General features: G+C 35.6%; 1 protein-coding gene across 2 annotated transcripts; it reads left to right on the plus strand.

Annotated features, from left to right (window-relative positions):
• The first annotated feature begins 9,123 nt into the window (after positions 1–9,123).
• On the plus strand, positions 9,124–10,928 carry LOC110897938 (cell wall / vacuolar inhibitor of fructosidase 1). 2 transcript variants are annotated; one of them, XM_022144671.2, is made up of 2 exons: positions 9,124–9,678; positions 10,660–10,928. In XM_022144671.2, the coding sequence occupies exon 1, from the start codon at positions 9,145–9,147 to the stop codon at positions 9,664–9,666; it is 522 nt and encodes a 173-aa protein (XP_022000363.1). In that variant the 5' UTR covers positions 9,124–9,144; the 3' UTR covers positions 9,667–9,678; positions 10,660–10,928. The 2 variants fall into 2 exon arrangements, with proteins under 2 accessions (XP_022000363.1, XP_022000362.1); XM_022144670.2 differs by having other exon boundaries at positions 9,124–9,652; positions 10,660–10,927.
• The last annotated feature ends 16,166 nt before the right edge of the window (positions 10,929–27,094 follow it).

Consider the following 27,094-nt stretch of genomic DNA (forward strand, 5'->3'; position numbering starts at 1 on the left):
CTCGAGTCGGCCAAGTGAGTGTAGTTGGGCCGAGAGAAAGGGGTGTGGCCAGAAATAAAGTGTGCGGCCCATACATGATAACACGTAACATAATAAAACCCATAACATTCAACGCAATCATACACATCAACTAGTCACGTAATGCTCATACAAGTTTCAATAAGCACAAAGATAGGTTCTGGAATACGAGTTGTCACATTATCCCCAAGTTGAAAGAAATTTTGTCCCGAAATTTGGTACGTACTCACTGAGGAAGCTAGTTAAGTTGCATGGTTTTCCTGGGGTGTCACAAAAATGGGTTATTTGAATTTCTAGGCATCATTCGCCCTTTATCGAATACCCGACCAAATGGCTAGTGCCTATCCCAAGCCTTAATAAAATAAAATAGGCTAAGAGTATTTACCTGTGCTGTCCTTTACAAATCAAAGATATTTAGCACACCTGTATTTCAAAAACAACCTAAACTTAGGCGCAATTTACTGGATGCTTGTAGTCTGGAAAGAACGGAAACATGATCTGTAAGAATGTTAACGAGTCATAAAAGTCATCGACTTTGACCGGTTAACTTAATAGATACGTACGGTTCGCATAATTAAGCGTTGACCGAATAGAATGTGGTTTATTGTAACACCTTGACGATATTTTATATTTATATTTCATGTTTACTTGGTGATAAATAATATTGACATAATAACTAAGACAATGTAACTTGATTAAGTTGTTTTGACTACTAGTAATTAGTAAACTTATAAAGAAAACATGGATGGTAAACATGTATTGTTAAATGAAACAAACATGAGGGACTAAAAAGGGTTAATGAGGAAACTAGTTATTATTAAACAAAACAAAATAAAAATACAACACACTCTTATGTGTGTATGTGTGTGTGCGACCAGAGAAGGGAAGAACACACCAAAACCCTCCTTCATCAAATTGATCAAATTGGAGGGTGGATTGGGTCATCATTTGAACTTATGGACGTGAACAACGCTTTTCTTCATGGATACTTGGAAGAAGACGTCTACATGAAAATACCACAAGGCTTTTCTAAGGAAAAGGAGACCCAAGTTTTCAAGCTAAAGAAGTCGTTATATGGATTAAAGCAAGCTTCACGGAATTGGTATAAAAAGTTTACCACATCACTCCTCGATCTTGATTTTCAGCATAGTAAGGCAGATTACTCTGTTTTTACTGATAAGAAAGAAGACAATTTTGTAGCGACTCTTATCTATGTTGACGATGTTATTGTGGTTGTTAATGATCAACATTATATTGAAACTGTGAAGGAAGAACTCGATAGACGCTTCAGTATCAAAGTTTTGGGAAACCTCAAATATTTCTTGGCATTGAGGTGGCTCGAACCACTAAAGGCTTGGTGGTGAGTTAGAGGAAATACACGTTTGGTATTCTTGATGATTCTGGGATGGGAGGATGTCCTCCTAACACTTTTCTTATGGAGCCTAATTTAAAACTTGCATAAGGTAACGAATAGCCCAAGGTAGAAGAACACTAGTACCGCCGAATGGTAGGTCACCTTTTGTACCTGCAAGCCACCCGACCAGGCATCACATACGCCGTAAATGTTTTAAGCCAATTTGTTTCAGATTCTCGACAATCTCATCTCGATGCAGCGTTTCATGTGCTTCGTTACTTAAAAAATACTCATGGTCAAGGTATTCTTCTTCCCCGTGATTGTGGCTTCCACCTCACAACATATTTTGATGCGGACTGGCTTGGTTGTCCTTTCACAAGACTTTCACGCACTGGCTATGTTCTTCTCCTGGGAGGTGTCCTAGTTAAACAACAGTTTCTCATTCTTCTGCTTCTTCTGCTGAGGCAGAATATCGTTCGATGACCAATATTGTCAGTGAAGTTTTGTAGATGCGTTGGCTTCTACAAGTCTTAGGCAAGTTCATTGAGGAACCAACTCCTTTGTTTGTGATAACCAGGCAGCCATACATGTTACAAAGAATCTAGTCTTTCACGAAAGAACAAAACACGTTGAAATGGATTGTTATTTTGTACGTGAGCGAGTTGAAAGCCACACGATTATTCCTATCGGTATTGACACAAAGATGCAAGTAGCGGATCTTTTCACAAAGGGTTAGGAGCACCACAGCTACAATTCCTACTTACAAGTTGGGTGTTATCAACTTACACACTCTAACTTGAGGGAGAGTATCAGAAATTGACACATACGCTCAGAGCATATGCTTCTATATAATAGAGCATATATACTCTATAGAGTAGAGCTGATTTTTGGGTTTTATTTGGGTTTGAATTTATTTTCTTTTATTCATGTTGCTCTTGTTATATAAATAGAGATGATGTCTCTTATTCAAATTATTTAATAAAAAGATGAGATTGGGGTTAGTAATACTTGTCCAAGTGGTGGACTCAAAAATTATTTTCTGAGGGTGCGAACGAGGGGTTCAATCAAAATTTCAAGAGGTGCGATCGGGATTTTAGTCTAGAAAATACACTAAAAACTTTTTTTTTTGAGGGGGGCGTCCACCCTCCCAACCCCCAACTTGGGTACGCCCCTGTACTTGTCTCAAATTCGTTTCATTGTCATCCTTAAAACTAAGGATTTTGAACAAAATGTAACAAATCAGTCGCCAAACCCACCGGATTGTTTTGCTGTTTTCAGAAACTTTAGTTAGTGGTTTAGATTGAATTTTTTGTCAAAACTGGCTGAGAAAGAAATGTGTAATCGAAAGAGAGGGTGGTGAGATGGAATTTAGAATGTTTTGACTTATATAGCATGATGTGGATTTTATGTTCTAAAGCGTTTTTATTTGCATCTTAAAAGAAACTATTGCTATAAAAGTTGTAAACATTTTCAGAGCGACTTAACTTGATTTTGATTTTAGGCTTTTATATAGTAAAACGTATGGATAAATAAATACGTTACACTATATAGTATGGGGATCGGCTTTGGACCGTTGCCCACGGCGCCGGTCCTCTTTCCATGTTGCCCCCCCCCCCCCCCCAAGCGGCGTCCTCACCGTCCGCAGGTGGACGTGTCCGACGAGCCACAACAAGACAAAAAACAACCATCCCCTCTCACACACACCTATACATACATATACATTTTAGGTCCATCCTCTCATTTCCATACCTCCATCCTTTTTGCCCCATCCTCACACCCATCCTACGTGGTGCCTACGTTGCGGATCATCCTCCAAGGGAGGACGATCACCATACCGCATAGCCTTACACATAAAATAAATATAAAAAAAATTCTATATTTATCCCATGAAATTAAATGCTTTATTATATTGTATCCATGTTATTGTTATGTTATGTTTTACATAATTTATATCCTTATGTTTTAGTTCTAATTTTAATAAAATAACTAAATAAAAATTAAAGTAAATTGCCAAAATCGTCACTAAAGTTTGGACATGTTTGTCATTTTCATACAAAACAACTTTTTTATACCATATAGTCATTCATTTTTGGAATTTTTGCCATTTTCATCCAAACGTCTGACTTTTTTTTTTTTTTTTTTGCCAAAATCATCACTGAGATTTGAGATTTTTTGTAATTTTCATCCAAATATTTGATAGAAAAAATAAAGCAAATTAGATGTTTAGATGAAAATGGCAAAAAATCCAAAAGTGAAGAACTATATTTTACAAAAAAGTTGTTTTAAATGAAAATGACAAACATGCCCAAACCTCAGGGACGATTTTGGCAATTTACTCTAAAAATTAATATATTAAAATTTGTTTAAATATAAAAAGATATAAATAAAAGAGTAAATTGTCAAATTCTCCCCATAGGTTTGGGTGTGTTTACCAATTTCATCCAAAACAACTTTTTTATACCATAATGACTCCCACTTTTGTGATTTTTTGTCATTTTCATCCAAACATCTAACTTTTTTTTTTACCAAAATCATCCCTGAGATTTTGGATTTTTTGTCATTTTCATCCAAATATTTGATAGAAAATATAAAGCAAATTAGACATTTGGATGAAAATGACAAAAAATCTCAAAAGTGAAGTACACTATTGTACAAAAAAGTTTTGAATGAAACAGACAAACACGCCCAAACCGCAGGGACGATTTTGGCAATTTACTCCAAATAAAAACAATATACCAGTTTTCAAAAGCCATATTCGACAAAACAATAATTAACAAATGTGAGAACAATATAATAAATATTTATACAGACGTTGTTAGGGTTTAATGAGCGCCCAAACACGTAATAAGCAAGAGCAAACACAAGATTTACGTGGGTCAGTCGTAGTCGTGATGTGTAACCTGCGTATACAGGGACAACTAGAGTATTCTTTTTATTCAGATATTAAACATTACAAGTACAAAAGATAAATTTTATAGACGACACAATTAGGTTAAAACCAATAATTAAAGAAATAAGCTCATGGACTGTGACTAGGGCCGTCTGCCCTTACTGTCGCGTCACTGTGTCGAGAAGTTTACAACGCAACATCTATACATATAATAAAGTAAATCATATGAAGGACACATGGCGTTCAATGAGGTGATCTCAACTATTTTTCCCGCCTAAATAAATAAATATAAATAATATTTGTTAATAAGATTTAAATAAAAAATATATTATTTTAATCCATAAGTTTTATCTTTTTATCTTTTACCCTAAACAAATAGATATAGATAGTATTTGTTAATAAGATTCAAATAAAAAATATATTCTAAACAAATAGATATAGATAATATTTGTTAATTAAATTCAAATAAAGAATATATTATTTTAATCTATGAATTATATCTTTTACTATTTTTTTCCATTTATATTTATCTTGTCCTTACTTTACAATAGGAATTATCAAAATTGAATTATAATAAAATAAGCACAGGTAACTCATAGATTCTACTAATGTTTTAGAACCCTAACGTTGTTACTCTCCGGTCGCCGGAAAAAAAGTTTTTGACCGAAAAACTTATTTTTGGCCGGAAAACTCAATTTTTTGTCACAAACCTCTTTGTAACCTTATTACTTTCTTTAGGAACATTTTTTCTACTAAAAGCTCCAATTATTGAGGTCGTCGTAAATTCTTTCATCGCCGGAAAACTCAACATTTTCGTCCCCAACCTTTATGTAACCTTAGATCAGACCTTTAGGAACCTTTTTCCGGCTAAAAACGTTTTTAGTTCCCCGTGTGTTACACGGGTTAAACAATTTAAATTATATAATAAATATTCTTGTAAACGTAAATCAAAGACGGAGACATTTATATATTTTTGATAAATAATGAAACTAATAATAATAGTAAAAAAATCTCATACATGTGTACAGAGGCGTTTCTGAGAATTCATGTACCATGTTTGAGCTCGAAAAAATATGTTCTTCCTTAATGTTTTATTATTATTATTTAATTTTAAAATCAAATTGGTATTTGGCTCACTAAAGCTAATGCCAATGGGCTAACTTCCAAACAATAAAAATTCGAAAAATTTTGTTCTTCCGTAATGTTTTTTTTATTATTATTATTTAATTTTAAAATTAAATGGGTATTTGACTCACTAAAGCTAATGTCAATGGGCTAACTTCCAAACAATAAAAATTGTTTTGTAAAAAAACCTATCTTTGAGTTGGTAAAGGTATACTATTTAAAAAATTAACATATATATCAGATTTTTTTATAAGAAAGCCAATCGAAATCACGGACCCTGTGCGGTGGTCCTCCCCACACACCCTTATCACCGCCCATGCATGTGTATACTCATTTAATTAATCGATATACATTTGATGATATCCTGTATTTTTTTATTCAATTAACATTTTTCTATTTAGTATTATTATCTACAATTTTTTTTAAGTTTTTCTAAATGTATATATAGAGTACGGATGTTACTGAATTTTTGAAGAATAATTTTTAATTTTGACACATATATTCATGCTTATAATTATATAATGTAGTCATGAATTTTTGATTTTTTGGTTAACATTTAAAATTTAACAAAACGTGAACTATGTAGTAAGATAAACATGTATACTAACGGATAAGATCAAATAAAAAGTTCATTTTGCCTAAACTAAGTAAGATGAGAAATAATGTTAACCATTCATTTTTCAAATCAATGGTTGGAAATGTAGGAAAAAAAAAGGAGTGTAATGGTATTTTTAGAAAATCCTATTTATAGACTTTCTCTCTCCACATGCAAGGCACATGCATGGTATCTTGAGAAAATCATATTTATTGACTTTCTCTCTCCACATGCAAGACACATGCATATTTCATTCTTATTTTTTAAACGTTCATAACTTTTTTATACGACTTTATTTTTTCATAAAAAATTCACCATAAAATCGAGCGTTGTTTTATCTTTAATTTGAGTACCATATTGCTATATAAAATATGAAAACAAAAAAAAAAAAACCCATAAAAATGTGTTGTATTTCTTTGTTGTATAACATTTTTTGTGTTGGATTTTTTTACTATATTTTTGTGCTATTTTTTTTGCTGATTTTTTTTGTGATGAATTTTTTTGTCTTAATTTTTTTTAATTTTTTGTGCTAACTTTTTTGTATTATATTTTTTTTGTGCTGAATTTTTTCGTGCTATATTTTTTTATACTAGATTTTTTTGCTATATTTTTTTACTGCATTTTTTGTGCTCTATTTTTTTACTGGATTTTTTGTGCTAGATTTTTTGTACTAGATTTTTTTGTTGTATTTTTTTATAAAACAAAAGGGGTGCCACATGTCATTTTAACACTTCTATTTATAAGGATCAAAATGCCCTTCCTTCCTACTTATATAGAGTGCCACATGTCGTCATCACAATCCTTGTTAGACTACTTAGGCAAAATCTACTTTTTAATAGATCCTTCCTTGTATACTAATTCTAATGTTTGATAATATAAACGAGTCTGGGAGGAAAACTAGAAACATACACGTCTTGTAAAAAAACTTTTTACGGGTCAGGTACATGTATGCAGGGGCGGACCTACGTTACGAGGAACGGGGTCCCCGGACCCCTATCTTTTTTAAAAAAATAGTAGAAACGGTATATAAAATTGTCTATGGACCCCATAAAATAATTTAGTTGGACCCCATAACAATGAAAGTGAGCCTAGTGCAGTGGTAAAACCCCTTGTTTACAAACAAAAGGTCATGGGTTCGATACATGTTTCTTCCTTTTTTTTGTGTGTTTTTTTTGGACCCCATTGTCCAAAAATCCTGGGTCCACCACTGCATGTATGTTATTTGGTGATATTCGATCTAATTGCCCAAATCATACCCAAGTATTTGATACGTAGATATATATATCTATGGGCTCGAATATATAACATAATTTCACAGTTGCGTGTAACCAAAATGATTAGAACCATCAAATCTTAGAGCATTAATATTGAATTCCTTATCCCTATTCCTATAATTTCACTTAAATCACTATATTTTTCTGTTCTTTTTAATTAAATAATATTTTTTATACCTTTGTTATTACCTTTTCTTTCTCCTCCAATCACAACCACTTTCAAAAACATTAAAAAATTCATAAGGGTGAACAGTGTTACCCATATATTTAGACTATACCAAGTGGAAGGGGAAAGCTGGCGTGGAAGCCAGTCCACACCTAGCACACCAACCCGGGAACGACGTGGAGGGCGTCGTTGGTGAGGGGTGAGAAGAATATTGCCGGCGTGGAAGGCAATGTGGGAGACGACGTGGCCCCGTTATATTCAATGTGGTAGACTAGCCGTTAAACGGCTAGTTTAACTAAAAAAAAGTTTTTTTTTTTACTTTTTAAAAATGCCTATACGTTAAACTCATTCAACCCAAATTAAAAAAAACACATAACATATCCAACCCAATTTTCTCTACCCACTTATATTTTCACTCTTAGCTTTGACATCATTTTAATAAAATAGAAGGCTCAAGTTCGTCATCTTCATCGTCATCGCTTGAAAAGCTTCTTTTATTCTCGTTAGATGACGAGGAACCGACTCTAATTATTTCAGCGGTTGAAATTATATTGGAAGGCGAAGGGTGCTCATCAGAATCAAGAGGAGGAAATATATAGTACCCGATCGAATCACCATACATGATTTATTGGTAAGTGATTATTTTTCACGAAACCCTATGTATGATGATACTACTTCTAGGCATCGTTTTCATATGAGCCGAGCCGCTGTTTATTTCTTAAAATATGAAACGATTTATCAAGTAAATATAAATATTTTCAACAAGAAACGGATGCGCGTGGTATTCTAGGATTTAACATGTTGAAAAAGTCACGTCCGCACTTAGACAATTGGCTTATGGCACGCCTTCTGACATTATGGATGAATATATAAAAATACCAGAACAAACCACAAGGGAAAGCCTCCATTATTTTTGAGTGTATGTCATTGAACTATATTTAAAAAAAAATATTTGAGAAAACCTACGTTTCAAGACATAGAACAACTTTTGGAGGCTCATGAAGCGCGACATGGTTTCCCTGGGATGATCGGTAGTTTAGATTGTATAAAATGAGAGTGGGAAAATTGTCCAACTGCATGGTGGATATCATAAAAAACGACTATGATGCTTGAAGCGGTTGCATCACAAGATCTTCTTGGTCTGCCTGCTGCAAATAACGATTTTAATATTCTTAATCAATCATCCATTTTCAACGACTATATAAACGATGTTGAACCGAATGCCTCTTTTTTGTAAATGTTGCAGAGTGCAATTACGGTTATTATCTAACGGATGGTTTTTACCCGGACTATGGCGTGTTTGTAAAATTGTTTACAAAGTGTACAATGTTAGACGAAAAGAGAAAGAAGTTCATTAATGCTCAAATAGCGGCACGGAAAGACATAGAACGAGCATTTGATGTTTTGCAGAAAAGATGGCATATTCTAAGCATATTGTGTAGGATTATGAAAAAACTTAGAATTCGAAATGTGATTTATGCATGGGTTATTTTAAATAAGGTGACCAACCAAGTAACATACTCACAATCACAAATTTACAGGGGAGCAATTGTGAATGCTATTGGTACTTTTGTTACATGTATATTTGAATTTGACATTAATGACGTCAAATTTTAGAAAATAATAATAACATAAAACTATCAAATCCAAGTGTCTTTATAAATAGCAAGCAAACACACTAACTTTCAAGCTAAAAACACAAACTTTCTATAGTTCTTGAAGATGAAGTTCTCGTTTCCTCTCACCATTCTCTTACTTCTTCTCCTTCTCCAACAAACCCTACTTTCAGCCATGGCAGATATACAACTCATAAAAAACACATGCAAGGGCACACCTTCCTCCAGTTTATGCCTCAAGATTCTATTAGCAGACCCCAAGAGCCAAAATGCAGATCTAACAGGGTTAGCACTCATCGGAGTTGATGCAGTCAACAACAAAGGTCTAGAAATCTTAGAGCAGATTGTTGCTCTTAAAAAGTCTAGGCAAGAGTTGAGACCGGCGTTGGATCACTGCGCGGAGGTGTATCATGCGGTGGTTGATGCGGATGTGCCGTCGTCTAGGGATGCATTGAGAACTGGCGTGGCTAAGTTTGCTGAGCAAGGAATGGCAGATAGCGCGGTGGAAGCGCAGGTGTGTGAGGGGAGTTTCGGTGAGCATGGTCGCACGTCTCCAATGACGGGCTCAAACAATGCTATGGATGATGTTGCTAATGTGGTTAGGGCCATTATTCGTAAGTTGTTATAAGTGGTGTTATGTGTAAGTGAGATACTTATATATATTGATATGATGGTTGTCATTTAGGTGCTTTTGATATATTAATACACAAAATAAATTACAATAAAATTTGAACAATACATGTAATATAACATGATATTCTATGGAAAATTGGTTGAATAAAATGCATACAATACATAGATAAAAGATTATGTACAAGAGAAATTTATTATACAAAGTGTAGGAGACAAGCTCAGCCATTGATCTCTCAAAATCAATAGCTCAAAACTAGGAGAGGGCACTTTTGTAAATTTCATATTCAAGCAATCGAATAAACAAATAGAGAAAGGGTATTTTGTTTCCTTCTCAAACGGCTATATTTTTTTATACATTAATATTTAAAAGAAAAATTACACTGTATTAACGAGAATTTAATTCTCTTTAATTCGAGCAACCTATTGCTATAATTTTTTTTAAATGTACATGATTTTGAATACTCATTACGTGATTACGTAATTTTAAATACCCAAGACATGACTACGTGATTTTGAATACCCATTACGTGATTTCATTATATTATGTGAAACCACACTAAGTGATTACATAACTGCATAACAATAGTTGACTATGTATTATTACGTGATTTTGAATACTCATTTCCTAGTTACGTGATTTCATTATAGTGTATTTTATGTAAAGTTATAATAAATCAAATTAAATGTGTAATCACGTAATGGTTTATGTTGAATGTGTAATCACGTAATGGTTATTCAAAATCACGTGGTCATGTGCTGGGTATTCAAAATCACGTAATGAACTAATGGGTATTTAAAATCGTGCAATTTAAAAAAAAAACTATAGCATTAGGCTGCTCGAATTAAAGAGAACGAAATATTCATTAATACGGTGTAATTTTTTTTAAATATTAACGTACAAAAAAGTTAAAACCGTTTGAAAATTAAGGGGGAAGTTGTTTAAGTGAGAAAGGGCTAAATATATACTTAATCTTTTTATTTGTTTCAGTTATTGTCTTATGCATCTGTCAAAAACAATGTTTCTAAGAGGTGGAACAAAAAATTGGTTGTTAATGAAGTCTACTTGAAACAAGTGAAGATCACTAAAGCTGGAAAACATTATATAATTGCGGTCTTGGAGATGGATGGAAGCAAATCATAAATGATATTCCAATAAAATTTGTCTATCTTGTGTGTCTATTTAACATTATGAATTGTAATATATACTTGACCTTTTTTTCGTATCTAATATAATATGTAATTGTGTCCTCGCCTTTTTGTATTAACTTATTTATGTCAATTTGGTTTCTAAATGTGTCCATCTTTGGTTTGCATTTATAAATATATATATATATATATATATATATATATATATATATATATATATATATATATATAGGTAGAGGATCCTGTACATTAATCTAAAAGTGTGAGAAGGGTGAGAAATATTGTGGTGATGACATGTATCCTCAATCTAAATTAATTCAAAATGGTAAACAAGTAATTTTCTTATTGATTTAATTAATTGATAACCTTCCATAACCGCCACCCTTAATTATAGGAATACGAATTAAGAATTAATCTACGAATTTGTGTCATCTCGTTCAGAACTGTATAGTGTTATATATTTTTATATAGTCTTATATAGTGTTATATATTTTTATATAGTCTTATATAGTGTTACATAGTCTTATATGGTGTTATACGGTGTTATATAGTGTTTTTTGGTGTTATATAGTATTATATAATGGATGTATAGTGTTATATAGTGTTATATGGTGTTATATGGTATTATATGGTATTATATAGTGTTATTTAGAGTTATATAGTGTTATATAATGTTATATAGTGTTATAGTGTTATATTTGTCTAATACCATGTCTATGATCGATGTATAGTGTTATATATTGTTATATAGTGTTACATAGTGTTATATGGTATTATATGGTGTTACATAGTGTTATACGGTGTTATATGGTGTTATATGGTGTTGTATAGTTTTATATGATGGATGTATAGTATTATATATTTTTTGTAGCAGTTACATATTTTTGGATTTTTTAGAATGTCCGAATTTTAAAATAAGTTTAAATTGAATCGCTAGAATTTAGGAATGAATCGCTAGAATTTAGGAGAGTTTACCTAATTTGAAACATATACAAAAACACGATTACCTCTACAATTTTCAAATCAGTCCAAATAATTAAAACACAATTTATAATTTGCTCCCTATTGATCTCAACCATTAGATCTTTGGTTTAAAACACTTCTCACACTTTTAAATTAATGTACACTATCCCTAACAATATATATATATATATAGAGTGAGAGAGACTTATTGCATAATTTAATTTATATAGTAAAACGTTTTCATTTGCACCCAAAATAGAAACCATTGCTATAAAAGTTCCATACATTTTCGGAGTGTCCTATAACGGTTTCGATCTTAGGATTTTATATGGTAAAACGTATCGATCACAAATACAATTAATTTAGCTTTCGTGTAACCTAATTTAAAAAAAATCTTTCAGCTTCTTATTACTGGTTGCCGGAGGCTCGACGGAGAGAAGTCAGTTGGGTTAGAGTGCAAGGTCGCTTGGATATCCGGCTAACCTTTCATACTAACTTGACCCACGGATACTCCCATTCGCCGTCCGGGATTCGGTCCTATATTATCGGTGTTATTTGATCGGAAAACAAAACGTCGGTGGCTCGACGAAGAGGAGGAAGTCGGGATATCGTGTGAGGTGGGTTGAGCCGCATATTGGTTGGGGTTCTGACTATACCTTCCATTATATCTGGATCTTCTAACGATTCCATTCGCTATTCGAGTCTTGTTTCTCCACTGTTTTGGCGATGGGAAGATTCCCTGACCATGGGAACCAGGCGTATCAATTTGGAAGGAAGCCTGTAACGACCTTCTACGTAACAAATCTCCCTGAGGGGGTGTCAAGAATGATGCTATGGCGGGCTTTTCAACAGTATGGGGTGATTAAGGACGCGTATGTGGCTAGGAAGAAAGATTCCAGGGGAAACCATTTCGGGTTCATACGATACGAGGGGGTACACGATGTGATGGCAACACTACAAGGTATGAATAAGGTCACAATCTTCGAAGCTGTCACACCCCGATATTTCCACGTATTACCGGTGGGCCCGGTGGGGAGTATCGTGACGTAGTTGATATCATCATAGTCAAACAACACAAATTTAAATGCACAGCGGAAGTAAAAGATAGATTCATTTCAACCAAATAAATTGTAATATTAAGTATCACAAGATAGTTGAAAATGATCCACAGGCGGATCGAAAGAAAAAGGAAATTGTTCAACAGACTTTAACATCTAGAGCTTGCGAGACTTGATTATTGATGCCTGGAGTAGCCAGCCTATTACGTATAGTACCTGCACTTAGCCTTTTTGGAAAATACGTCAGTTTACACTGGTAAATACAACTGAACTGGCTCATTTTGAAAATAGTTTGAAAATTAATTTGAATGCACTTAGGCAAAAATATCTTTTATGACTTGGGACAATTATTTAAAAATAATCTTGTACACAGTTTTACTTATTTGTCGTCCATTAGGGCCGGTTTGTAGGGCCGGACAAGATTAACTGACACGCCACAGGTATAATACCCACAAGGTTGTTTCCTTTAAGTGGATTAGGGCTATAAACGAACCGAACGAACACGAACAAGGCCTTGTTCGTGTTCGTTCATTAAGGAAATAAATGTGTTCACGAACGGTTCATGAACACTTACCGAACGAGATTTTATGTTCGTGTTCGTTCATTAAGGAAATTAGCGTGTTCGCGAACGGTTCACGAACACAAACGAACACAAATAAATTTGGCGAACGCGACGAAGGATAAAGATAGATGGCCCAGAGAGTAGCACTCGAACTTGAATCCCTTATTATGGAACGGAGGTCAACGTATTCGCCGATGTAAATAATGAGAAATGAAAGGGAAATGGTGCATAAACAAGGTGAAAGTAGGTTTCCGAGTTTAATTGTTAGGGTAATAAAAAAATAAAAGATTAATAATATAAAAAGTACAAATAAAATATAAGAAAGTACAAAGATCTTCAATTAAAACACAAACATACGAACATAAACGAACGCAAATCATCGAATGTTCACGAACACCTTACCGAACGTTCACGAACACAATCGAACGAACGAGACCTCTGTTCATGTTCGTTCATTTAACTAATCGAACGAAATATCATGTTCATGTTCGTTCGTTTATTAAACGAACGAACATAAACGAACTTCCCGCCGAACGATTCACGAACTGTTCGCTGAACGTTTGGTTCGTTTACAACCTTAAAGTGGATTACCAGTTTTTACATAATGCAACTGTCAGGTGTACGCCTACACCCCGTGCTTAGGTCGTGGCCATTTCTTTGAATGATGCCAAGGATATCCGGGACATGGTCATTTAACCCCCAAAGGCCATACACCAAATAATACATATTAAACGAGATATGTAAATGCATTAATCACAATCCGATTTAAATGACTACATACCCGACCAAGCGGTATTATTATAATACCGTATCCCAAGCCTGTATAGGGAAAATAAGTTAAGAGTATTTACCTGAGCAAAGTATAAATCAAATACAACAAGTGCACGTAGCTTTTACTGGGCTCCTAATCTGGAACGAAGGTTTTTAATAACCTATTAGAATCCTAACGGGTCTTTAATTAAGCCTAGACTTAGACCGATTAGTTTTAAAAGAGGATACGGTCCGAAACGCATGATTAAGCGAGGACCAGATTTAGAATGTAGTTTAGACCCGACAAGCTTGGATACTTGTTTAATATGGGTAAACTAAACACATTCTGGATTTTGAGATGAAGATGATATGGTTTGACCCGTTTCGGCAAATATATGCAAACTAGTTACATAAGCCGATCCACACGTGAAAAGTGCGTAACCGGTAACCAAATGAGTCATATACAAGTTTCCTAAGTTAATATGCCTTAAATATGTTGTGACATCAGTAAGATATCTTCTATTATGCCCAAAACGGATTTAAACTCAAATTACACCCCGTAGGGTATTTTGGTCATTTTAAGGGTTATAAAAGAGTTTAAATATTTATATGAGTTACAGGTCTGATATAATCAGTAAAAATACTTAATTTACTAAGTTATATCAGTAGGGTATTACCTATATGTGAAATTTATCATTTATAACCAACTATGTACCGAAAGGGCATTTTGGTAATTTCACCTAAGGTTTAAAGGTCAAATCTGGAAATCTGAGTTTAAAACTTTTGCTTACTGCTAAAGTATAAAAATTTACTTAAAACATCAGTAGGTATCCAGTCTTACATATCTAAAATGGTTTTAATACATACTATGCGTTTAAAACGCGTAAAAAGGCGATTTTAAGCGATTTTCGGGTTTCATAAGAAAAGATGACATTTTTATTATTCCAGAAGGCTTAAGATATTCTATTTATCATATTGGATTAGTAGAAAAAGGTTTGGTATCAAAAGGAAGGATTGGTAAAACTCATTTTATAGCCTAAAAGGGCAAAACGACAATTACCGAATCAAGCTTAGAACTCTATGTTATACTTAGCCTAAAAATAAATAAAAATCTCCAAAAATCCCAAAATATTATTTTATATCAGTGGGTAAAAAGTTTGGTATCAAAATTTGGGTTTAGATAGGCTATATGCTAATTATGCCATTTAATTACTAGAAAGCTTTCTAATTACGCTATTGAGCATAACTCCTAATCTAGACCTCAAACTGATGTCAAATTTTAGGTACAAGTTTATAAATTAGTAACTAAGGTTTCTATTCTTTTATATTTTTAAAAATCATGTTTTAAGGTCAAAAGGGCATAATAGTCAACATTTAAGCATTTAACGGAAACATGCATATGAATTGGATAACTAATGAACCAAGTTGTATAATCACAGAGGGTTATACTTATATGAAACCTGGTCCTAATAAAGCTCTAAGACATTTCTAAACTATGCTCTAATGGGTCAAAAATGAAAGTCAAAGCAAAAGTCTACTTTAACGACTTTCGGTTCCGAACTGAGCTTAAACTGAAAATTGTCGAGTTGAACATGTTTAGACATGTTCTTACATTAATTACCAAGTTATATTAATGACAAAACAGGTTGCATAGCTTCTACATTGCTAATTATGCATTTATTTGAAAATTAGCTTTGTGTTGACTTTTTAAGATTAACTTTGACCCGACAATTGACCTAGTTAGAATGGGAATCAGAGGGTGCCCTTTTAAGGGTTTATTGCCCACATAATTACCAACTCATAGGTACTTTCAATTTGAAATTTTACTGGATAAATTAAGGTTAATGATGAAGTCAAACCTTAATTACGACGGTTTGACTTTAGGCTAAATAACTAGGCAAAACTGAATTAAGAAGGGTTAAGGAAGCTTACTGAAGTCCTAGATATGATTAGAGTTCCTTAGAGAATGTCCTTGAGCTCCAGGAGTCTTCAGAAACCAAGTTATGAAAGTTTCCAAGTGATATGCTCAAGGTTGCAACCAAGAACTTCTTATATAGGGCTTTAGATTGAACAAGATCATGCCAAACAAGTCTATGGGGTGATTCCTGATCACCCCAAGTGTCCCTAGGCCATTATAAACCATCAAACAAGCCCCTAGAATCGAAAACCAGACTTTAAAGTCGGTTTAACCGGCTGGAACAGGCAGCTGTGATGATTTCCTGCATCTGCAGGTCTCACGCGGCCCGCGTAAGGTCCATAGGGGACTTACGCGGCCGGTATGAGGGTCGGGTCGGGTCCAGGTCTCACAAGTTTCAATAATTGCTTTTTGGCCCCTGATCCTTTTTAAACTTGGTTTTCACTTCATTTCTTGCATTTTTGGCCCTCTAACTTGACTTTTAAGTAGGGCTGTAAACGAACCGAACGAACACGAACAAGGCCATGTTCGTGTTCGTTCGTTAAGAAAATTAACATGTACGCGAACTGTTCACGAACGCATATCGAACATAAGTTTATGTTCATGTTCGTTCGTTAAGGAAATTCAGTTGTTCACGAACAGTTCGTGAACACTGGTCTCGAACATAAACGAACGCAAGCGGACACAAACGAACACAAGCAAATAAAAAAGAATGCAAACGAACGTTTAACTTGAAAATAAAAAAATAAAAACATTGTTATCCTTAAACACGTGATATAAGTAGTTAAATACTTATATTACCGAACGTTCACGAACGCAGTCGAACGAACGAGACCTATGTTCGTGTTCGTTCGCTAAGCTAACCGAATGAAATTTTTTGTTCGTGTTCGTTCGTTAAGCTAATCGAACGAACATAAACGGACTTCCCGCCGAACAGTTCACGAACTGTTCGCTGAACGTTCGGTTCGTTTACAACCCTACTTTTAAGGGCTCCAAGCCATAACCAAACATCGTTAAGTCCTCGGTTAACTTTGTGATCACACGTAAGGCCCTAGAATTCAACGTTGACGCTTTTAACCCCTCGTATACGAATATTATCATAACTTTCTCATACTTTATCGAAACCTTGTGAATTTTTTATCACTTATTCTAGTTAGTATAATTAACCGTTACAAAGCTTTGGGTTTGCTAAAAGGTCACTCAGAGGTATACTTTAAACATGTTGACACATTTAACCCCCTGTAGTTTGTAATCTCTCACTTTCTTCCACAATTAGCTTCGTATGATCCATGATTCATTCGTTTAAGGGTATAAACATCGTGTAGGGTTATTGTAAAGTATATTTATCCATCGTTGACATTTTGAACCCTTTTATTCACATACTTTCCTTGTTTGTCAACTTTAGTCCCTCTAAAGTAATCTTTTACACGTTTAAAGCTTATGACACGTGTCGATACATTATTGGACATGAATTTACGAGGTGTTACATCCTCACCCCATTAAAAGAAATCTCGACCTCGAGATTTACTGAAACAAATGAGGGTATTTTTCTTTCATTGTGGAGTCTACCTCCCACGTGTACTCGGGACCTCTACGGGCATCCCATTTGACCTTTACAATTGGCACTTGCTTCCTTCGAAGCGTCTTAACCTGTCGATCCTCGATCGACAAGGGTTTTTCCACAAATTTCAAGTTCTCATCTATGTGCACATCTGTATGTGGTATGACTAGCGATTCATCGGCTAGACATTTCTTCAGATTGCAGATGTGGAATACATTGTGAATACTACTGAGCTCTTCAGGTAAGTTTAACTTATAAGCCACTGTTCCTACACATTCGATGATCTCGAATGGTCCTATATACCTTGGGCTTAACTTACCTTTTTTACCAAATCTCATCACCCCCTTCCAGGGTGATACTTTAAGCAAGACTTTATCACCAACCTCAAACTTTAGAGGTTTTCGCCTTTTATCAGTATAACTTTTCATCCTATCCCTGGCAGCTTTCAGGCGGTCACGAATCTGGACAATCTTGTCCGTCGTTTCAAAGACTATGTCAGGTCATGATAATTGAGCTTCCCCTACTTCTGCCCAATAAATAGGCGTTCTGCATTTCCTACCATATAATGCCTCAAATGGTGCAGCCTGAATGCTTGTATGGTAGCTATTATTATAGGAGAACTCGATCAACGGCAGGTGGTTATCCCAACTACCACCTAAGTCAACTACACATGCACGAAGCATGTCTTCCAAAGTTTGGATGGTACGCTCACTCCGTCCGTCCGTCTGAGGATGCTAAGCCGTACTAAAATTTAAGCGCGTGCCCAAAGACTGTTGGAAACTTTTCCAAAAATGTGAGGTGTATCTAGTATCCCTGTCAGAGATAATAGATACTGGTACGCCATGAAGAGATACAATCTTATCTACGTACAATTGGGCTAACATGTCGGAGCTATGAGTCTCCTTGATAGGTAGGAAATGTGCTGACTTAGTCAGTCTATCTACTATGACCCATATAGTATCATTTCCTTTCCTTGTCTTTGGCAATTTGGTGATGAAATCCATTGTCACCATTTCCCACTTCCAGTTTGGAAGTTCAGGCTGTTGTAGCAAACCTGACGGCTTCTGATGTTCAGCTTTGACTTGAGCGCACGTCAAACATTTGGCTACATAGGTAGCTATAGACTTCTTCAAGCCTATCCACCAATAATTTGCCTTCAGATCTTGGTACATCTTATCAGCTCTAGGATGAACGGAGTATTTAGAACTGTGGGCTTCCTGGAGGATAACATCCCGAAGTCCTCCATAAACTGGAACCCATATTCGTGCATTTAACCTCAGGATTCCGTCCTTGCCATAGGATAACTGTTCTTCAATTACTCCTAGCTTTTCATCAGGATAGTTAGCTTCTAGCACAACTTCTTTGTATGCAGCTAACAACCTTTCATTCAAACTATTCTTTATCTCAATGCTCTTGGCATTGATTCTTATAGGCTTCACTCTTTCTTTTCTACTTAAGGCATCGGCGACTACATTTGCCTTGCCTGGATGATATCTTATTTCACAGTCATAATCATTCAAAGTTTCCATCCAACGTCGCTGCCTCATGTTCAAGTCCTTCTGATTGAACAAATGTTGAAGGCTTTTGTGATCAGAATAGATCACACACTTAGTTCCATACAAATAATGCCTCCATAGTTTTAGTGCAAATACAACGGCACCCAGCTCCAAGTCATGGGTGATTCTCATGCACCTTTAACTGACACGAAGCATAGGCAATGACCTTGCCTTTTTGGATAAGCACATATCCCATCCAGGTGTGTGATGCATCACAATATACCACAAACTTATCAATTCCATCAGGCAACGTCAATACTAGAGCGTTGCTCAACTTCTGCTTCAGACTATCAAAAGATTCTTGCTGCTTAGGCCCCCAATTAAACTTGCTATTCTTTCGAGTTAGTAAAGTCAGGGGTGCTGCAATTCTTGAGAAGTTTTCAATAAATCGCCTGTAGTATCCTGCTAGTCCTAGAAAGCTGCGAATCTCCGTAGGCGTCTTTGGCTCTTGCCAGTTCATAATAGCTTCAATCTTAGCGGGATCCACTTGGATACCACACTCACTAACAACGTGTCCAAGGAATTGGACTTCTCAAAGCCAAAATTCACACTTTGAAAATTTGGCGTAGAGCTTTTCCTGTTGAAGCAGCTTAAGAATGCAACGGAGATGCTTCTCATGGTCAGCTTGACTTTTCGAGTAAATGAGGATGTCATTGATGAAGATAATGACGAATTTATCCAGATAGGGCTTGCAGACGCGATTCATGAGATCCATGAATGCGGCAGGTGCATTAGTGAGCCCAAAAGGCATCACTAGGAACTCGTAATGACCATAACGAGTCCTAAATGCAGTCTTGTGCACATCTTCATCTTTAACTTTCAGTTGATGATATCCTGACCTCAAATCGATCTTAGAAAAGTAGCTTGCCCCTTGCAATTGATCGAACAGATCGTCGATCCTGGGCAAAGGATACCTATTCTTGATAGTGACCTTATTAAGCTCACGGTAATCAATGCATAGATGCATTGATCCATCCTTCTTTTTGACAAACAGGATTGGCGCTCCCCAAGGAGATGAACTAGGTCTAATGAATCCTTTAGCTAGCAAATCATCTAGTTGTGTCCTCAACTCCTTAATTTCTGTTGGTGCCAACCTATAAGGTGCTCTCGCAATAGGCACTGCTCCAGGGATGATGTCAATTCTGAATTCTACTTGCCTATCCGGTGGTAAACCAGGTAGTTCTTCAGGGAAAACTTCAGGGTATTCAGAAATGACGGGAATATCTTCAACCTTAGGCTTCTGCTCATCAATAGTTACCTGTGCCATATAGATGACACAACCCTTCTTCAGACATCTGGATGCCTTGAGCATAGACACTTGCTCAGGCAGTCCATACAGGGTATCTCACTGAATGGTAAGTGGTTCACCAGACGGAGTCTTGATCACCACTTGCTTCTTATTGTAGACGATCTGGGCTTAGTTATGAGATAACCAATCCATGCCTATAACTATGTCGAAACCGGCTAACTTCAAAGGAAGCAAGGATAATGGAAAAGAGTGGTTCCTAATGGATATAACACATCCATCTAACACAGTTGATGCGGTTTCTATGGTTCCATCGGCTAATTCCACCTCATATTTCACACTTAAGGTTTTAACAGGTAAATTCAGCAACTTATAGAACTTATTATCTACGAATGACTTATAAGCTCCTAAATTAAAAAGTACTCTTGCATAGACATCATTTATGAGGAAGGTACCTGTGATCACATTGTTGTCCCGAACAGCTTCCTTTACATCCATCCGGAAGACCCTTGCATTGGTCTTCTTGGCCTCCTCAGGCTTTTTTGCGTATTTAGGGCAGTTGGTCTTAGTGTGCCCTTTTTCATTGCAGTTATAGCACGTAACATCCTTAATCTTCTTGCAGTCTACTGTTTTGTGCTCCTTAGACTTGCATAACCCACATGCAGGTGGTCCTGACTGAGACTTGGTCTCAAGCCTGCATTTTCCAAAGTGGCGTTTTTGGTAAGTCTTGCACTTTGACTTTTCCCCTGTCTGCTAATTACCTCTGTTGGACCCAGACTTCTTCTTGAAGTCAGTATTACCCTTATGCTTCTTCTCCGATCCTCGTGAGTTATCATCCTCACGCTTTCTTTTACCTTCTTCAGAATTCTTTAGAGATCTTAGCCTGACCGCATCTAAAGTAAGAGACATAGATAGATCAGCTGCTGACCTAAACGTAGCAGGTCTTGAAGCCTTAACACTGGCTTTGATTTCTGGGGCTAAACCCCCAATGAAGCAAGCAATCCTTTTGGGTTCCGGGGTTACCAGGTACGGAACCAGTCTAGACATGGTATTGAAACTGGTGAGGTAAGCTTGACAATCTAAATTCTCCATCACCAATGACAAGAAATCTAACTCAATCCTTTCAACCTCATGCTGAGGGCAGTAATTCTCCTTAATGAGAGCAACAAACTGATCCCATGACAAATTGTAAAGTGGGATCTTTCCAGCAGCTTGAATGAGAGACTTCCACCATGCCAGTGCCTCTCCCTTGAATGATTGGGATACATACTTCACTATATCCCTTTCAGCACAACCGCTGATATCACCTACTATGTCCATCTCATTTAACCAGGTCATATAATCAATTGCCCCTTTCTCCCCAGTGAAGTCCCGGGGTTTGCAGGAAACAAAGTACTTATAGGTACATGACTTGGTACGCGGTTCGTTATCGGACACTATCCTCTTGGATGGAACACTGTGTTGGTTTGAGGAATGTTGAACATCCTCTTTCTTGGGTTCATCTTTCTTAGAGGGTGGCTTGCTGTGAGCTTCTGAATGAGTTTTAGGGACAGATTTAGAGTGGGGTACCGATGAGGTTCTACTATGAGTCTCACTAGATTCCCTGAACTGTCGGTCTACTGCCTTAGATACAGCAGTGTCAATCAGCGTACGGAGCTCTTCTCTTGTTATATTGATCCTATTGTTTTCGTGGTTTTCCACGGGATGACTGTTTACTTCCTCCGACCTAGTCATGTAGCTAAATTGCTACATAAAATCAATTAAAGACAAGGTTTATATATAGAAGCTTATACAGTTTTATCATTCTTGACGATTTATTAACCATGGTTTTTAATAGCCATTTTAGTTAATTTGCTAAATATATAATTATTCAGGATCTTTATCATAACCCTACATTATAAGTTAATAATAGCACAAAAGGCCTAGTCACGTAGACAAGTTAGTTTATAAGCCCAGATTTCATGGAATCGAGGCATTAAGGCTTGAATCAAAGTTCATTACCTTTCTTTGACAGGGAGTTGTAGGCTACCACTGTTTTTAGTCTCAGAGAATGTTAATTATAGCCCGTAGGCACTTCATCTTTTAAGGGATGATTATTTTAAATAAGGAAAATTGGAATAACCCAAATTTAAAGATGACTTATGCGATTATCGAATCATATTTTTGCCAGGAATGTTAACATGTCTTCAGATGTTAACAAGGATTTGAATCTTTTGAATAGGCTTTTACCATCTTGGTCATGTCTGCAACGACATTTAGGCTAGGATTTACCTTTAAGATTCTTTTTAATATTTAACGCAGAACAATCCTAAATTGTGTCATACCCTGGTGTTTGCGGAAGCGTGGGTTTATTTGGTGTGACTTCTTAATACCATAGCACAATCACAACAATGCTATATGAAAATAAAACACATGATAGTCATCCATTCATTAAGTTTTAAAAGTTACCACACCATCATTGTTTTTAAAAGTCGACACATAAAACAAAATACAACCATGACATACTTAAACGTGTTCACTTGACACAACAAAAGACTTGAATAAAAACATAGTTTAAGACTTGTAACCCGTCCAGGCAAGGGTCACACTTCCTAAACCTGGATGACATCATTATTCCCTATGCAGCTTGACACGATTGCACACTTCGCCAGATCCACTAATTTCCTGAAATACATGTAATTTGAAAAATCAACAAAAAGTTGAGCGAGTTCATGTAAAAGTGAGTATGTATAAGCCTTTCATGTATGCATAAAAGTCCCTGGTATGTAGCAATAAGGAAAAAGAGATCACCAATGGGTTGCAAAGCCACTGGTATGTGTGAAAAGGTGCAGGAAAACTCAAACCTAGCAAATTTGTTACCGGGCTTCGGCTGGAAGACACAGTCACCTCTGTGGGCCGCCCCGGCCTCACGGGTGTGGGCCCGCTACACCCAAATAGATCTATCACTCTTGTGTCCCTTGGTCCTAACAACGAGGATTAATAGCCTTAAGTGTTGTACCCACCCCTCACATGATCTAGTAGTATAAACCCTCCCTACGCTAACCATACCATGTAAGTAAATGTTTGTAATAATTTTCGCATGTATTTCACCCCCGAAGTATAAAATTGAAAACAGTAAAGAGAAAAGGGGGACATGAACTCACAGAAGTGCGTATCCTGAAATAGTCGCCAATCCCAACTCGGTCTGCTACGCGACGACCTACACGTACTAATGTCTATTAGACGAACGGGCCATGCCTTGACTTAGGGTTTAGTGTTTTGAGTTGCGTTACTTTAATATTATACTTGTTAAAATAATATTAATTATTTTAACTTAACTTTTGTATTTAGGAAAAATAGTTAGGCAACATTTCGTATTCACACTTCTTAATTATTTTGTATGTGTATTTCCTTCCCAAGGATGGGGGTATTTATACATGTACACTTTATAATTCCGAAAAATATATTTTAAGTCCCACTTAGAAAAATATATTTTAATCACTTGTCTAAAACATCTTAATTCCAAAATATATATTTTTTTTCCCAAAAATATTATATTCTTCTTCATAAATTTTCCAAAATAATACTTTATTAAAAATATAAGTATGAGAGTATTTTTCTGAAATATACATAAGTGACGTTTTAGCGCTTCGTAATACAACAATACTTGCGTAACTTAAATATTTATTTTGTGAGAGTTTTAGTATTATTTTGGAGTCGTAATATCATGGCGTTATAAGTTATATTATTTTTACCCTAAAAATAATATATCTAGTTCACGTAATAAACAAACAATCACACAATTGTTTTAGTATAAAATATATATTCTAAATATATATTTAACAAATTTTATTTACGAAAATCAACCTCCAGCACTTAGTATTTTTGTAATAAAAATCGTGGCGAAGTTTATTTTGAAAATAAGGTTAAAATATATTTGTAAACACTTACTAGAAAAATATTTTCTAAGTGTTGGAATTCTAGAAAAATTTCGCCAGAGTTTCCTTTATAAATGGAGGCGTCCATGCTTACTAGCATATCATTTTCTTTTCAAAAATTCATTCAATCAATCATCAATTAACAACATACAATTACTAATTACCAAACTTGTCAAAAACAAGCATAAACCATAAACTCATGAACTTGAAGATTTATAAAAACATGTAGTAACTTACTATCACACTTAGTAAGTCTTGTTATCTTTAAAAAAGTGATTAGTTTCTTAAAAACTTTATTTTTAAAGAGTTTGAATATTCACAACTTCTAGTCATATTTTCTAAAAATATTTCTTTGTGAAATTTTCTTATTACACAAGTGTTTCTACACTTGTTTACTCACCAAAAATGTGTTTAGTTTATGCAAGATCCAAGTTTTAACAAAACTCACACTTTTCACTTGGTTCTTTTGAAAAACCGCTCATGGATCTTTAGATCTACACGATTACATCCTATGTTGATCTTTATTTTTCAAGAAAACATGTATTTATTCAAGTTCATAGTTTATGTGTGGATGATTTCATCATCCACATACCTCTAACTTTCACATCTTGCTAGTTCATGTTCTTAAGCATCATCTAGCAAGTCCATGTGATGATCCATACTATTTTTACTAGCAAACAACAACAATAATCATAACAACACAAGAACAACATGATTTCATCTTCATTTTAACACCACTTTATCTCATAGTTAGTTTATGTCAAGACTTTGTTTATGTTCTTAGTGTTTCTTGATATTTCACCATTCTTTTCACTATTATCCATCAAAAATATGAAGAAGATGAAGATCTAAGACACTTACTACTAGCACAAGGCTAGGGGAGTTCAAGAGTATAAAAGTGGTGGCTAAAAGAAATCGAGAGCGGTCCTTGAACTTCCTAACACACCGAGCTTACTTGTAGGATCTCTAACACCTTTGGATATGTGTAGATTGCTTGAAGGAAACTTGAAGGTGATGATGGTGTGTGTGGTGGTTCTCGGCCGAACACACAAGGAAGAGGGAGAGAGTGTTGTTGTTTGGTGTTTGTGAATGTAATGTGGTGAAGGACTAGTGTGTTTATATAAGTGAGTTCCAACAACCTTTTAACCATGGGTTATTATGCTTCTAAATCCATCAACAAGATCTAATAAAATAATGGAAGAAATCCATTGGTGGGTCACCTATGTAACCGTCCCCATGGGGGGGGGTATAGGGTTTGGTTTCAAATGGTTTAGTTGCAATCTAGTTAGATTACAAATGTTAAGTTAGTGGTTTATTGTGTGTGTTTAATTATATAGTGTTTTAGGGTGTTCGGGGACCCTAACTATCTCAGAAGAATAAAAATAATGTGTTTGGCAATATTTTTGTGTTCCGGGTAAAGTCCGGTTGTTCGGTTGGATGTTCTTCCGTTAAAGTGCTAAAGTAATCCATAAAGTGTCTTTTATAATGCTTTTTAGTGACACATTTAATTCCCAACACTTTGGAAAGTATCTAGGACTATTTTGCCAAGTTTTTGCACTTTACTAGTATAGTTAAATGCTGAATTTTATTTACTAAGTGCAGAATTCTGCATTTAAAGTGTGTTTTAGGCACTTCCCGGCACTATAACTATCACCTAGTGACGCAGTTTTATGGTCTTCACATCCCTACACTCCCTACTAGTGTAGTATTCCATCTCTGGCTCATACTGGCCTCAAAAACATTGTCTGTCTAGGTGCTGGCATTGTCAGCATGTTTTCTAGGTTATCCGTTTAATGTGCTAACTGTGCTTTGTGCATCAAGTTTGTCACTAATGTTTGTATGAAATAAATGAAGTGACAGTACGAAATGTGATGCATATGTATGTATGTAACAGAAAACAGAAAGCAGTTTAATCACAGTTGTAATCAAGCACAGTCATTAATCACAAATTAATTATTAATTAATTGTACGGATACCTGTAAATGTGAGGGTTGTCACATTCTCCCCCCCTTAAGAAAATTTCGTCCCGAAATTTTAGGTTCTGCTTCTAGTTGCAGGGGTCTTGGGAAATAAATGGGGGTATTTCTCCTTCATACAATCCTCACGTTCCCACGTGAATTCTGGGCCATGTCGTGCATTCCATCGAACTTTGACGAGCTTGACACTACTCCTGCATGTTTTGTTAATCTTCCAATCGGTAACCTCAACTGGTTCTTCGACAAAGTGGAGCGTATCGTCGATATGAACTTCGTCAGCAGGAATGACAACTGCCTGTTGAGTTGGACTCTTTTGCAGGTTTGATACATGGAATGTATCATGAACGCCATTACGCTCAGCAGGTAGGTCCAACTTGTATGCTACAAGCCCAATCCTTTGCAGGATCCTGAATGGGCCAATGTAGCGTGGATTCAACTTCCCACGCTTTCCAAAGCGTGCCACACCATTCCAGGGTGAAACCTTCAATAAAACCATGTCTCCTACCTCGAATTCCAGAGGTTTCCTTCTTCGGTCCGCATAACACTTTTGTCGATCGCGAGTCGCCTTGATGCGCTCTTGGATCTGTGCAATCTTGTCTGTCGTTTCCTGGACCTATTCCAGACCAACTTGTTGTCTATCACCTGCGTCGGCCCAACAAATCGGTGATCGACATTTGCGTTCATAAAGAGCTTCGAACGGTGCGGCTTGAATACTTGCATGATAACTTTTATTGTATGAAAATTCGACCAATGGTAGGTGAGTGTCCCAACTT

The sequence above is a fragment of the Helianthus annuus genome, chromosome 13 (genome assembly GCF_002127325.2).
Source record: "Helianthus annuus cultivar XRQ/B chromosome 13, HanXRQr2.0-SUNRISE, whole genome shotgun sequence".
Lineage (NCBI taxonomy): Eukaryota > Viridiplantae > Streptophyta > Magnoliopsida > Asterales > Asteraceae > Helianthus > Helianthus annuus.